This window comes from Bactrocera neohumeralis, unplaced genomic scaffold (assembly GCF_024586455.1).
Source record: "Bactrocera neohumeralis isolate Rockhampton unplaced genomic scaffold, APGP_CSIRO_Bneo_wtdbg2-racon-allhic-juicebox.fasta_v2 cluster09, whole genome shotgun sequence".
In the NCBI taxonomy this organism is placed as follows: domain Eukaryota; kingdom Metazoa; phylum Arthropoda; class Insecta; order Diptera; family Tephritidae; genus Bactrocera; species Bactrocera neohumeralis.
The window spans coordinates 14,840,504-14,856,188 of record NW_026089622.1 but is presented as its reverse complement, the minus strand read 5'-3'; the positions used below and the strand labels follow the sequence as shown (position 1 = coordinate 14,856,188).

At 31.6% G+C, this 15,685-nt stretch overlaps 2 protein-coding genes across 3 annotated transcripts in view; both read left to right on the top strand.

The window, feature by feature from the left end:
- LOC126764440 (alpha/beta hydrolase domain-containing protein 17B) overlaps positions 1-917 on the top strand; it is a 112,643-nt gene extending 111,726 nt beyond the window's left edge. For both annotated transcript variants that reach the window (XM_050482124.1, XM_050482125.1), the window contains exon 5: positions 486-917. The gene's annotated coding sequence lies outside the window, so the exon portion shown is untranslated. The remainder of the gene's footprint in view (positions 1-485) is intronic.
- Positions 918-2,470: 1,553 nt separating this feature from the next.
- LOC126764434 (uncharacterized) lies at positions 2,471-15,159 on the top strand. Its single transcript, XM_050482118.1, has 6 exons — positions 2,471-4,021; positions 4,079-4,441; positions 4,776-4,920; positions 4,977-5,152; positions 5,209-5,374; positions 5,622-15,159. The coding sequence occupies exons 1-6, from the start codon at positions 3,770-3,772 to the stop codon at positions 6,053-6,055; spliced, it is 1,536 nt and encodes a 511-aa protein (XP_050338075.1). The 5' UTR covers positions 2,471-3,769; the 3' UTR covers positions 6,056-15,159.
- Positions 15,160-15,685: the final 526 nt, after the last annotated feature.

Genomic DNA, 15,685 nt, shown 5'->3' with positions numbered 1-15,685 from the left:
GTCGGAATCTGATTTGAAAGCGATGAAAATTTGTTATGGATTATGGATATCATTAATTCTAATATGTGTTTGTTGTTTTGTTTTACGATAGCAATGTTTTTTGTTGTTTGGTTTTACAATAGGAAAAAACAAGAGTTTCAGTTCACATTTGCGTTATTTTAAAATTATTTGATAAAAAGTATTTTTTTTGTAATATGTGTTTTCTAAAACTTAAAATGTAATTATTATTGAATTTCTCAAACTCAGTTTCATATTTTACCAGGGTTCATTCTTACATAAAATATTGCTATATAATTTAATAATTATATGCATTTACACATTTAACTTATATGTCATATATTCCATTTAGATTTTTAGGAGAAGCAATATCCATTGTTTTCGATTATAAACATAATTTTTAATGAATGTGAAGCAGGTTTATCTAAAGTTAATACTGTAATGAGTGACGTCCTATTTACTGATTATATAAATATATTTTTTTTCAGCTTCCACGTCAAGTTCCATATCAACCAAACCTTCAATTGAAAAATTTCTTTAGCGAAAAAACATGGGTTCTTATCTTTCTCAAATTAAATGCTCGAACATTTTCCATGGATTTCCATAGTTGTTTATAAGAGAAAGCCGGGGACCTAATCTAAATTAATCAAATGCCGTCTTCCCCTTTGTATGCATATTTTTATGAAACACAAGGAAACCACTAATGATAAAATATTGGTAGGCAGTGATTCTAACAGCGTTTTAAATACAGAACTTTTCGCACATCTGTATCTTTAGAAAATTGATACTAAAAGTTCATAGTAAATATAAAGCGTTTTCATCTATTAGGAACTTTAAGGGCGCCTATTCTCCTTACCTTAAAAATACAAATTAATCAATAAAACTAAAGGCTAACACTGCCCAGCCAGTTTGAAAGGCAAGTCATATTGAATCTTTAGATTACGAAGTAATGTAATATGTATTTTATTTTATATACCAAATCAGGAAATTTATTACATGAAGAATCTTACAGAAAGTTAGAGAAGTACTTAAGAATAAGTCGAAACTTCTTTATTCCAAAATGCACATAATTTTGTCCACTAATTTACATTTCCAGTTGAAGTGTAATGTGTAATACTATTTTTTTAATTAAATTATTGATACCACTAATAGCGTTAGGCTTATGTTGTTTAAATAAAAAGCACACCTACGTTATTTTTAACAGTAAAAATAATGGGGAAAATGCTATTAAAAGTTATTACTTTTAACACTGAAGGCTACTGATATCTCTTAATTACTTATTGTGATCAAAATTGTTTCGGTTGAAAAGAACTCAAGCTATTGCATATTTTCTAATGTTATTTTTGTAGTAAGAGTTAGAAATTATAGTCCTGATAATGAATACCGATATTTTCATTAGGATATATAAAAAATTTTTGTACTTGTCAATTCATCAATTTCTGATAACTACAATATACAGGTTTTTATTGGCGAGATATTAGTTACAGTGTTTAGTATTTAATTTAATCGTTTTAAGAAATTTTCATGTAATTAATGTTAATTCAGTGTACAATGTGATTTCGCTTTTTTATATTATTATTTTTATATCATAAATTTGAATGAGATATACTATCTTATTAAATCGTTTAATTTTTTCTCAGGGGAGCGCTTCACACAGAAATTTATATTGACTAAGGTTTTTAGGTGGAAATACAAAATGTAAAAACATTTCAAATACTTTTTACCATCTGTTGATTAAGCTATTACGGTCTGATTGAAAAGTTTAAGGTGTTCAATAAAATTGTTTTTGTGAGGATATTCAACAACTTTAGCCATCTTAACTTCATATATCGTTCTATCATAGATGACAATTGATTAGCTCTAATTGCTGCAGTCAAAAGTTTCATATGCAGGCACAGAAAGTGTTGAAAGATTAGTTTATTTTTTATTTGGTCATTCGAGGCATGTAGGTGGGTATGTATACAAGCACATGTATATATGCCAAATATACGTATTAGTATTCATATATCCTCGTTTTTTTTTAATTCAAATGTACATAATTTCATAATACGTAAGCAAATTAATACATAAGTGAATATATAAAATTGACATCAATGTATAAATTAATAGTTACATTATATATTTATATATAATATAAATATAACATATGTGTATAAATAATTATTTATATGTAAATAAATAATTATATTATATATATTTATATATTGAAGTTATAAAATTTTAATTATGTATTCTCAAGTAAAACAAATTTTACTTTATTTTGTTTTAGGATATATACTCGTAAACAAATGAATTTAAAAAATAAAAACAAATTTATAAATTTTACTTTAAGAAGTGTTTATTTTTTTTTAATCCTTACCTCTATTCTATAATAGCTGCAAATAAAAATATTTAATTACCACTCTACGTTCAAATATTCATATAAAAATAAAATTTTTTGTTAAAATCTTTATTGTTTTATTTCCTTATCATTTATTCATCAAAAAATATTCGAAACGCCGCTTTCTAACGTCATTCCCGGTGCGTCCGTGCACAACTCCTCACGATACAATGCAAAACACTGACTTGCAACACTCACCACATCATACATGCCAACACTAGGGTATCTTTTTTCGGTCGATCTCCGCTCTGTTGTTAAAAAACTTAGTTTTTACTTGATACTCAGTTTACTATTCTGTTTTAAATTTAAGGAAAGGCTGGGCTCGAGTGTAGACAAACATTTTATATTCTTGCAATTTCCAAAAATCAAATTCGATGTTGCAACTATTAAGTAATACCCGTGACAGACATGTGACAATACCATATATGGTACAAATACCATATGTGTATCACCAAATACTAGCAAAATAACATATGAGCATTGTAGTATTTTGCTGATAACTAATAAATAAATGCTAATAAATACCAGGGAACGTATAATATAGAGAAGGTTCATGGTGTGCCGATTGTCATCACGTTCCTCTTTTTGGAGGGGTTGAGTTTTCTATTAGTGGATTTCACCACAAAAATATTATTAGCGGATTTCACCAATATTTAACATGAAGGGGTCGAAAATAGCAGAATTGAGCATTTTCATTGTTAAATGAGAAAAGTGATGCTAATTTCAATGTTTACAAATGTACACAGAGAAAAATATGGCTAATAAAAATAAAAAGATTGTCTCTATGATCAGTTGCAGGGACCAAGAAGCGGACAGAAGTCAAAGACGAAGATATTTTCATAGAGATTTCTTCTTATTTATATGTGGGAAATCTTCTTATTTTTATTTAAAAGTTTATCTGCTTAAAATAATGAGAAAACTTCTTGTTCGATAAATTCTGTCTAAATGTAGGAGAAGGCGGTGAGAAGAGAATGGAAGCGTACCGTTGCAAGTTCCATTGATTTCTTTTGACATCTTTTTTTCCATACTCTTGAATTCAAAAAGTAACTGAAGTGTATGAAAGAAAATAGAAAACAAAAACGAAATGTAAATCACTATAAGCAACAATAACATAATGATATGTGTTGAGCACGCAACCATAACATACATTATACGCGTCGAAGTGCACGGGATGTAGCCTTGCGTATATTAGTTAAAAAAAAAGAGCAAATGCACAAACAAAAACAAACTATTCACAAGCATAAGCATTTCAATGTCGCCAATCGTAACTGTATTTCTATCGGCTCGTGTTTTTGCATGCTTAAGATGATGCAATAATTATTGGGCATCAGTCAGTATTAACGTGAGTGTGGCCCGACGCGTGTCTTATAAAAATTGTGACAAGTTTGTAAAATGGATATATTCAGTTCGGATGAAAATAGTAACGCTCCTTGCACATTAGATGCAATTGAAACGCTGCCCATTTTTAAATCATGGGAGTTAAATGATGATATTTGCTCCATTCTTGTGAACTACGGAGTGACATCAACGATAATTTTAACAAAAATGGATTGGGAAGATATCGACTGTTTATGTGAAATAAACAAATTTTTTGGCGAATGCATCAAGTTTAAAGCGGGATTAAGAGAATGGAGGAAGAACATGGTAAGTGCAGCATAATTTAATAACTTCTTTGGTGTACATTTATGCAAGCATTTTTAGAATATACCGCTTGTACGTGATGCAAGCACCTTATCTGCGAGTAGTCGAATTTTGGAGTGGTTAGAGAAAATTTCTGACGACTTAAATGCAGCTAAAAGTTCAAGAGATTCTTCACCAGTACTCCAGCCAACGTATGATAACTGCATGGACAGTCGCAGCTTAACCGACCTTTTAAAAGGTACGGTTAAAGGGCAGCTTGTGCTTCACTTTCAGCAGAAAAATGGTTTCTTGGACGCCAAGCAGCAGAATACATTGTGTCTCTGCATAATAGAGAATTATATAGGAAGGCGGAAAAAACTGACATATGGAGAAATGCAAAAGTGGGCCAACATCATCTGCGATGTATTCCCCAAAGAGAATCCGGTATGTTTATGTATGGATAAATAATCATTTCATGTTTCAAAATGAAAAAAATCAGTTCTGCTTACTATTTTAATTATTTTTGGGAAATCATTTGGCACACTTAAAACGTTGTGCAAAACATAAACAACCAAATTAGGAGTTTAGTATGAAGTTAGATTTGTACAGTTTATGACGAAGGATAAACTTGTAAAAATTATTACTATTAAAAATTAATAAATAAAAATAGGGCCAAACCAAAATAAAACTAATTTTGTTGCATATGTTTTGCGCAATACTACTGATTTATTTAATTGTAACATGGTCTATTTTTTTAATGCAACTATTTAATATTTAGGAAACATATTTTCTAGCAAGAAAATATGGTAAGAAAAATCCTACGGGAAAGCTATTTTCACGCTGGACGAATGCTGACAAAACCAATTATAAAAAGTTTTCAACCGATCGTACAACTACCGCTTCGCCAGCAGCTTTGTCCAGCGGTATAAACAAATAGATTGTTTACTCTCACAAGATATACTTATTTCTGAATATTTAGATAAGTATTACGAAAAGAAGTGCTGGCTACAGAATAATTGCACACCATGGGAACAGGTTATTGATTACTGGAAGGAGACATCTGGTCAAAGAATTATAGATATCCATAACGCCAGTTCTTTAAGCTGCATTTTTAGTGAATGGCCGCGCTATAAGGACTTTCGTGGATATGAACTTGTGAGTTCTTATATTCAATGCTTTTTTCAAATAATTCAATAACTTATTTTCCATAGGTAGAAATAGACTTTGAGACTCTTTACCACGGGAAAGGAAATATGTTATTTTTGAAATTGGAGAAGTTTTATAAAGAAATCCTCAAAATTTTTGATAGAGATATAAAAGACCGTGTTTCAAGGGAACTATTCTTAAAGTATTTGCACATTGACAACATCTCAAATGGTAAAGTGGTTTATCAAATGAAATTGCGGTATTCAGGATTTCGTGCTATATAATATGCAAACTACCATATTACCATGGGAGTGCAATCACAAATTACATATAGATATGTATGTATATGTACAACAATAAATTTTATATTGCGCTGTCGTGGTGATTTGGAAATGCAATGATGCCGGATCGTATGCACGAAATCCTGAATATCACTTTTAAATTAATAAAATTTTTATTTACACAATTTTTTTTACAGAATGTAAATATTGTATAAGTACAATTCTTCTACATGCTTTGCTACAGCCTTTGAGGCTTAATAAGGACAAAAAACCAACAATAGCTGATGCCCAAACAGATTTCGTAACACTCGTTGCAACACGTAATGATATTCAACCCACAATAACTGAATTGAAGAATAAGTTTGCGGTAAGAAAGGAGAAACTACAGCCGAGAATTATCGTCGTTGGATCAGATTGGTCATCCATTTCAGAGTTTTATGTTTTTTGCGATGGTCTGCAATGGAAATGTACTACGTATATGAAGTGCGTTGACTGCATTATTAAACTATCGTACGTTTATAAGATAGAGTATTCACAAAGAAGCAAGCAAGTATGGGCATTTTTAAAACAATATTTTTTTGAGTTGAAATCCGAAGAATTTTCTTCAGTGGCAAATCTTTTGAGTAAATGAAACTAATTTCGTCTAATTTTGGTATAATGCCCAATTTTGCTTGTTTCATTTGTCAAAAAGCTCACTTAAATCCTATAGAGCTGATTAAACATCTAAAGTCAGCACATGGTACTCCACCAGTTTGTAAATTTCAATGTAACGAATATAATTGCAAACAAATTTTTTATAACATTCACAGATTTCAAATTCACCTCAAAAAACATTTGAAAATAGAAATTCGCAATAGCCAATCTTGTAAAGAAAATTCTCTTGCTCTTAATATTCCAATTAAAACAACTAATTCATCAAATCAACTAGTACCAATTCAAAATATTACTTCTTTAAAAGATTCAATGATCGCGTTTCTACTTCAACTGCATTCCAATACGAATTTTTCTCGGAAAGACGTATTCGAAATTCAAAATTCCGTAACAGAGTTAATTTCAACCCCAATATGTGAAATATTAAGAGCCATTAGTAATTTTCATGAAAATAATTCTGTAATTGAGGAAGTAATTAAGATTATATCAGCCATTTTATGATTTAACCACCAAATACAAATTTTTCAAAGAAATAGAAAAACTAGACCTGGATAAACATCTGCAAAAATACATTGTTAGCGACGAACTCTCAGAAGTCATACTTAATAACAACCCAACTTTAACCTCAGATAGAACCGAAATAACCCTATCAGACATTCCTTTTCAAATTAAAAAATTTTTTGAGAGTAAAGGGATTTTAGAGGCAACGCTTTTAAATATGAAAAACTTTTCAGAAAACCTTCCTTATACTCATTTCATCAATAGCAGCTTTTGGCAAAATTCAAAGAAAAATAATGTAACGATTCCATTTTTTTTTTGTATATGGATGACTTCGAAATTAATGATCCTTTGGGCAGTAAATCTGGCCAACAAAAAGTTTGCGGTATATATTATAACTTTCCAAGCGTACCTCAGTACCAACTTAGCAAATTATCAAATATATTTGTAGCAGGGGTTGTTAAAGTTCGAGATCTACAAGATTGTGTTCTGAATATTTTAAAAACATTGAAAATTAATGGCCTTCAAATAAATGTAGATGGCAAAAGCTGTATAAACATTTTAAACTAATCGCGTAAGCGGTGTCTACGCCAATTAAGAAGAAGAAGATTATATAAATTCTATTACAAAACCCATACTAATAAACCTAAGTTTCAGAATTGTAAGAAAAAGTTTTTATCAGTTTGTAGTTTGATAATTCATTAAATTTTTGTATGTATAGTATTTAAACTATAATAAAAAAAATAATAATGTGAATTATTTGTGAAAAGATCCCAAAACCTTTCCCATATTTTATTACTTACGAAAAGAATCATGTTAAGTTATTTAAGTTATTTTTTTACCCAACTTATGTAATAAATAAACGTAAAATGTTTAGAATTGAATGAAAACCTTAATATGTAATATCTGTAATTTGTATTATCAACTTATGCTTTTTAAATAAATGCAAAGCTCTAAACTTATTAGAATACTAAAACATGCTTTTTAATAAATTCAAGAAGATAGCTCTATAAAATTAAAAGGTAAACTTTTTAATAAATTCAAGGAGATAAACTTATAAAAACAATAAGACAAACTTTTTAAAAATAAAAAGATTGACTTTTTAATGAATTTAAGAAGATATTCACATAAAATATCGAAGATTTCTTCTTGATTTCATTGAAAATATTTTCCTATTTGGAATAAGAAGGCGTTCTTCTTGAGGAAAAACCATAGAGATATCTTTTTACTTTTGTTCTATTTTATTAGGTACTTTTCGCTCTGTGTATGCTTACAGATTCGCGTATTTGCAATGCGCAAACGACTATGGATATCATTTATAGATATTCTCCATATATTTGATAACAAAGCTCATATGTACTTATATACTTATCTATGTACATTAGAGTAATTCAAAAAAAAAATATTTTTTTTTCGTTTGGTACTTGGAAAAATAGGTTCCTAGACACCTCTAAGAAAGCCTTTCCAAATATGAGTTTTTAATTGTAACGGGAAGGTCCTCCTACATACAGTTTTCAATTTTTTCTTATTATCAGATAGAAAAATTTATATCTCGCTTCCAACTACTTGGAAAAAATGTCCTGTTCCTAAGATTTTGTAGGAAATTGAATGCTCTACAAAAAAGGTGTATTAAGATTTTTTCGTAAACCCAAACGTTTAAAAGATATTAACAGTTAAAGTTTGATTATTTTTGGGAAAATTTTTTATTTCATATGAATTTTATAACTCAATGAAAAAAAATTATTGTGTCACTGCGTAATTTCTGAAAAATAGGTTCCTAGACACCTCTAAGAAAGCCTCTCCAAAAATCTATTCATAATATTTTTTTTTCATTGAGTTATAAAATTCTTAAGAAATAAAAAAATTTCTCAAAAATAATCAAACTTTAACTGTTAATATCTTTTAAATGGTTGAGTTTACGAAAAAATCATAATAGACCTTTTTTTGTAGAGCATTCAATTTCCTACAAAATCTAAGGAACAATATATTTTTTTAAGTAGTTGGAAGGGAGATATAAGTTTTTCTATCTGATAATAAGAAAAAATAGAAAACTGTATGTAGGAGGACATTCCCGTTACAATTAAAAACTCATGTTTGGAGAGGCTTTCTTAGAGGTGTCTAGGAACCTATTTTTCTAAGTACCAAACGAAAAAATTTTTTTTTTTTTTTTGAATCACTCTAATGTACATATGTATGTATGCGCAATTTGACCTATTTAATGATAAATTCCATTAAATCTGTTGGAATTTATAATAAAGTCATATTTCCATTATTACCTAAATAAATATATGTACATACAAGTTATCACAGCTAAAAGTACAACAACAAAGTTGTCGTACTCGTAGCTAGCAAATATACTGATATTACCCAATTCAGCAATATTCCGTAAAAATACAATATCATTGCTCAATTTCCAAAATTTACAACGACAGCACATTTCGTCGGCACTAAACCAGAACGGAAGTCGTGCCGCCGCAATGTGAGCCGTTTCTCGACCAAACTGAGGTTTGCTGTTTGGCTATAATTATTGCTTACGTTAGTATATAGAAATAAGTACTAGTAAGTAAGAATTAGTACATATGTAAGTTTATAGTATATAAGAAAAATTCTGTATAAAAGAAACGTTTTTAATAAAGAAATGCGAGTTCGACTTCACCATTCAAACCAGCGTGTTGTTAATCATCTGGTGGCAAGCATTAACTGGCGCCCGAGACTTCAAATTTAAATTGTCTATATCGGTTGAAAAAAGCAGCGTTAGAAAACTCTTAATCGCGCATTGATAAAATTGTTGTTGCCCGCGAGCAGAAAAACAAAAACAGCGTTAGGAAACTGCTGTTATCTAAACAAAGTGTTTAAAGTAACTCTAATCGCACATTAATAAAACCTCTGTTATCCGCGTGTAAGTAACTAAGCAGCTTAACAAAACTGCTGTTATCTAAAAACGTGCTCAAAGAGACTCAAAACTGTGCATTAATAAAAACTATTGTTGCCCCTAAACAAGAAGGAATCAACGTAGAAAAGCTGCCATAACACCAAGTGCTCAAAGTGACTCTAATACGACAATAATAACTGTGCAACTGAGAAAATTATTCTCGCAGCATATTCAACTGTGTAGACAAAAGTGCAAAACCACCAAGACAACAATCAAAGCCTGAACTGTGACGTCATCCACTCCCAAGTAGCGGAGTAAAACACCTCAAAAAGGAACAAGTGGACCGCCCGATATCAGGATGCAGAAGCTGATACTCCCGATACTGTTGTAAGAATTAAAATTAAGTTATTCACCTTTTTGTAATCAAATTTATGTATTGAGCAATTTAAAATAAATTGTAATAAGAGCGAGATTATAACAATTAGCAATAGAAAAAATTGTAAAAACTGGTGAGCCTCAGTATGGAGCAAGTACAAGAAGCCATCACACACTTGACAGGCGCTATAAACGCGCAAATCGAGCAAGCTAAGATATTAAACAATAGAATAAATCAATTAGAAGCTAGAATCAACCCACACAGCGAAAGCGCTAACCCAAATTACCTTATTCACTTAACAGAGGCAGACCTAGCCGAAATTAGCAGATTGCCTGATAGTGTAAAGAACCTACCGACATTCGAAGGAGACCCTATCCAATTTATCTCCTGGATCCACAATGTGGAATCTATTTTACAGGACTATGAGGTGATAAGGACGAAGCCACTCTATAGAGCCATCTTACGGCACATTAGGCAAAAAGTGAAAGGTCCTGCGGATACGGCCTTAATATCATATAATATATTTGATGACGACTGGGTGACAATCAAGAGTTGTTTGTCACTGCACTACGCAGACAAACGCGACCTAAGGACCCTAGAACACGAACTAGGATCCTTATCTCAAAAGCACTTTAGCGTAGAGCAGTTCTATGCTCGAATTAATCACCAATTATCTTTGATAATCAATAAAATAAAGGGACAGGACTATTCCAGAGAAACAAGTAGCGTGCTACTAGAAACTTATAGGAACCGAGCCCTTGACGTATTCATCAGGGGCCTAAACGGTGAACTATCCAGGATGCTAGTCTTCCAGCGACCCAAGAACTTACCCGAAGCATACGCTTCCTGTCTTGAAATACAAAACATAAACTTAAGAAACTATTCAATCTACCCAAGGAATATAGGTAGCTTAAGCCAAACGCAAAGAAACCAAATGAACCAAAAACAGGTATTTGTACCAAGGGAATTAAACTCGTTCAAAAAAAATCAAATCTATAATAAAAATATTCAAACTCAAGCGCTACCTCCACCTAGGCCAACCCAACCCAAGCCTGCGGTCCCGATGGAGGTAGACCCTTCAATACACTCACGAAGAATAAACTATATGAATAGTACTGCCACTAAAACAAAATATCTCTAAACAAATAAATAATATTCAAGAAAACCCCTATGAACATGAAGTTAAGGAAATGATAAATAAATATTGGGAACTTTTCGGACCAGTCTCCGACAGTGGGACAATCGACACAACTGTATTAGCAGAAATTAGAACAACAAGTGAAGAACCGATATATACAAAATCATATCCTTACCCAACAAACCTACGGGGCGAAGTGCTACGTTTATATCGATGATTTTATAATAATAGGAAAAACTAAAGAGGAACACTTACGAAATATTGAAGATGTGTTCATGCTTTTGTACAAGTCAAATTTAAAAGTCAATCTGGAAAAATCTAAATTTTTTAGAACAGAAGTAAATTTTCTAGGTCATATCGTTACCGGCGAAGGTATTTTGCCAGATCCTGACAAAATATCCGCTATTAAAAAAATTCCCGCACCTGCTAACCTTAAGGAATTAAAAGGCTTCCTGGGCTTAGCATCGTATTATAGAAGATTTATAAAAGACTTTGCAAAAATTGTCAAGCCACTTACCAATTTAACTAGAGGTGAAAATGCTCAAATAAAAGCAAGTCAATCCAAACGGATACAAATCTCAATAACAGAGGAAGGCTTGAAATCATTTAATGACATAAAATATTTGCTTACATCCTCTGAAATTCTGGTATTCCCAGACTTCAACAAACCCTTTATTCTGACGACAGATGCTTCCAATACTGCAATCGGAGCAGTCCTTTCACAAGGGATAATCGGTCAAGACAGACCCATAACTTACATCTCTAGATCACTCAACAAAACCGAAGAGAATTACTTGACAATAGAGAAAGAAATGCTCGCCATAGTATGGTCCCACGACAAATTAAGGACTTACCTGTATGGAGCTAAAGAAATAAAAATTCTTACTGATCACCAGCCACTGACGTTTGCACTAAGCAACAGTAATAACAATGCCAAGTTAAAAAGGTGGAAAGCAAGGATAGAAGAATATAATTATAAACTAATTTACAAACCAGGAAAAACAAACGTAGTCGCCGATGCGTTATCACGGCTGCCAATAGAAGTTAATACGCTAACATCCACAGATGAAAATACACAACATAGCGCAGAAGAGGATAGCTCAAAGCTCATTCCTCACTGTGAAGCTCCAATTAACGTATTTAAAAATCAAGTTATATTTACAGAAGGAAAGGAGGAGATTACACACGAAGAACCTCATCCAAGCTTCCACAGACACCTCATTAAATGTGAAGTTTACGATAAAGAAAACCTAAGTAAAATCTTGAAAAGCGTCCTAAACCCAAACATAATCAATGGAATTAAAATCCAAGAAAAATACATTTCATTACTACAGCAAATATATCAAGAAAATTTCTCACAATTTCGTATCAGGATAACACAGAAAGTAGTTACCGATATCGCAGACGAAGATGTCAAATTTAAAATAATAGAACAAGAACACAAAAGAGCCCATCGCAATGGTAAAGAAAATAAAGACCAGATATTGGAAAAATACTATTTTCCACAAATGACTAAACTTATTAAAAAATATACTAAATCATGTGAAATTTGCGGATGTAATAAGTACGACCGGCATCCACAAAAACCCAAGTTACAGGCAACACCCATACCTTCGTATCCAACAGAAATACTGCATATCGACATTATAGAAATGTCCGGCGAAAAATATATTTCGTGCGTTGACAAATTCACTAAATTTGTAAAATTTTTCAGGATAAAAAATAAATCAGTACTGCATATCAGGGATAAATTGATAAAGCTTCTACACTACTTCACTGTACCAAAGACTTTGGTCATGGACAATGAAGGCAGCTTTGTAAGCCCAATAACTCTGAACTATTTAGAAGGGTTAGGAATTGAAATCTATCTGGCACCACCTCAGAAAAGCGAAGTCAATGGTGCGATAGAACGTGTGCATTCCACTATTATTGAAATAATCAGATGTCTCCAAGTAGAATACCCTGATTTCTCTATTAAAGAAATTGTCAACATTGCCGTTGACAGATATAATAACACGATACATTCAGTTACGAAAAGGAAACCAGCTGATATTTTCTTTGGAAGAACACAGAGAATCAACTACCAAAATTTAACAAACTTTAAGGAAATAGTTAATACTGATCTTCGAAATGAAATAGCCAGAAACCAAAAAAATACACTAAATTATCACAACAAAAATAGGTCAAAAATAAGGAATTACGAACCTGGTGATACTATATTTAAAAAGAACAAACAAATTAAAGGGAAAACGAAACCCATTTTTAAAAAAGAAACTGTCGCTAAAGACAATACCGTCACAATAACTACTAAAGATAACAGAAAGATTCATAAATCACATTTAAAAAACTAACTGACATTTACTCTTTAGACTCTTACCTTGTTGGACAACTGCAACAGTGGACACCTACGAATATGACAGCCCGCTCGTGACGATCAAACAAGGACTAGGAAAGATTACAAAAGGGACGTATAAAATTATCCACACTATCGACTTGGACGACTACGAAAAAATTACCAACGACGTCAGACTTACTATATACCACGAAATTAGTAAAACAAATATTTTATTTCCACAATTAAAACATCAACTTTCCGAGATAGATAGCTTATTAAGCCAACTGCGAACAAAAAATGCAACTATTCAAAAGAGATCAATCAATTGGATAGGATCTGCTTGGAAATGGTTAGCAGGAAATCCCGATGCCACTGACTGGGACCAAATACTTTCCACAACACATGAACTGACTGAAAACAGTAACGTACAGTACACCACAAACCAATACCTTATCAAGACAAATAATAAAATATTAGATAGTTATAACATGATTGTGGATGAAATAAGTAAGAATAATAAGGAATTATTCGCACAAACATTATATAATAGGTTAGGTATCGTAAAAGACGAAATTGCAAAAATTATAATGGCAACCCAATTAGCTAAACAAGGAATCGTTCATTCCCAAATTCTAAATAAAGAAGATATCGCAAATATTCTCTCTCAAACTGAGACATTACCTTTTAAAAATGAACTGCAAGCACTCAAATATGCAGAACCTTCTATGATTATTAAAGACTCACTTCTTTTATATGTAATTTCACTTCCCAAAACCGAAGATACCCTTTACAATAATATTATCATACGTTCGACAGTAAAACACCTTAAACGAGTATACTTAGAATTCACCAATATTTTCATATCCCAAAACGACAAATATGGCATACTTGGAAATTGCATTGAAGTAGATGATACTACTATATGCAAGAGAAACCAACTTAAAAAACTAAACAAAACCCATTGCATTTCACAGACCCTTAGCGGAGAAAAAGCGCTCTGCGATTACCAATATGTAAACCAAGCTATAATTGAACTAATTAGTGAAGGAACAATATTTCTTTCAAATTTTATTGGAAATATTACTTATAATAATACTTCTTTTAAACTAAATGGTACTTTTCTCATAAACTTCTTTAACGAAACTATAACTTTGAATAACGTTAGTTACACAAACTGGCAAACAAGTTCCTACCAAATCCTACCCGCAATACTTCAGAATAACCTAACGGAAAATGAAATTAAATTAGACTTAAACTATTTACATAAACTACATTTAAATAATGTAAATGAACTAGAACGAATAACATCAAAAAACATTATTTCAATTAGCTCAAGCTTCTTAGCAATTCTTGTTGCAGTAACACTATCATTTGTTTTATATATCATACTCAAACCAAAAACCAGGAATTCATTTCTTATCCCACCAATAATGGATTACCCACAGCTTACAGTAGCCAATAATTCTTAATCAGCGAGACGCTGATGCTTAAGAAGGGGGGAGTTATCACAGCTAAAAGTACAACAACAAAGTTGTCGTACTCGTAGCTAGCAAATATACTGATATTACCCAATTCAGCAATATTCCGTAAAAATACAATATCATTGCTCAATTTCCAAAATTTACAACGACAGCACATTTCGTCGGCACTAAACCAGAACGGAAGTCGTGCCGCCGCAATGTGAGCCGTTTCTCGACCAAACTGAGGTTTGCTGTTTGGCTATAATTATTGCTTACGTTAGTATATAGAAATAAGTACTAGTAAGTAAGAATTAGTACATATGTAAGTTTATAGTATATAAGAAAAATTCTGTATAAAAGAAACGTTTTTAATAAAGAAATGCGAGTTCGACTTCACCATTCAAACCAGCGTGTTGTTAATCATCTGGTGGCAAGCATTAACTTACATGTGCATATATTGGGCATTATACATTTTGAAAACCAAGCCGACGCACATATTCGTATATGTACATATAAACAGATTTTAAAAACCATACCCGTAATGATAAATTTTTTTTGATAAAATCCCGTTTTGAAAAAATCTTAAAAGTCATATGCATATAATTATGTGTACATGTAAACAGATTTTAAAAAACCGTACGTATAAAGTTCACATATTCACATATGTATTCATGTTCATGTAAACAAATTTGAAAGAATCATTCGCATTATGTTTGTAAATTTGTATACACACAACTTTGTATGTAAATATATACACCCATTGTTTCATACAAAAACTCAGTTGTCACGGACAACCGAACTTTGTCAAAAAGTCAATAGTAGAAAATCGGAGCTGTACCGAAACCGCTTCCCTTGCCGCTGTACAGCTTTCTTTGCCTACAAACCAGCGTAAATATGTATGTTTGTGTGTGAGCTTGCATACAAATCGACG

Coding starts and splice junctions, on each gene's coding strand:
- LOC126764434 (XM_050482118.1), top strand. CDS start 3,770: ATGGATATATTCAGTTCGGATGAAAATAGTAACGCTCCTTGCACATTA. Junction 4,921..4,976: donor GCCAGCAGCTTTGTCCAGCG/GTATAAACAAAT, acceptor CTGAATATTTAG/ATAAGTATTACGAAAAGAAG. Junction 5,153..5,208: donor ACTTTCGTGGATATGAACTT/GTGAGTTCTTAT, acceptor TATTTTCCATAG/GTAGAAATAGACTTTGAGAC.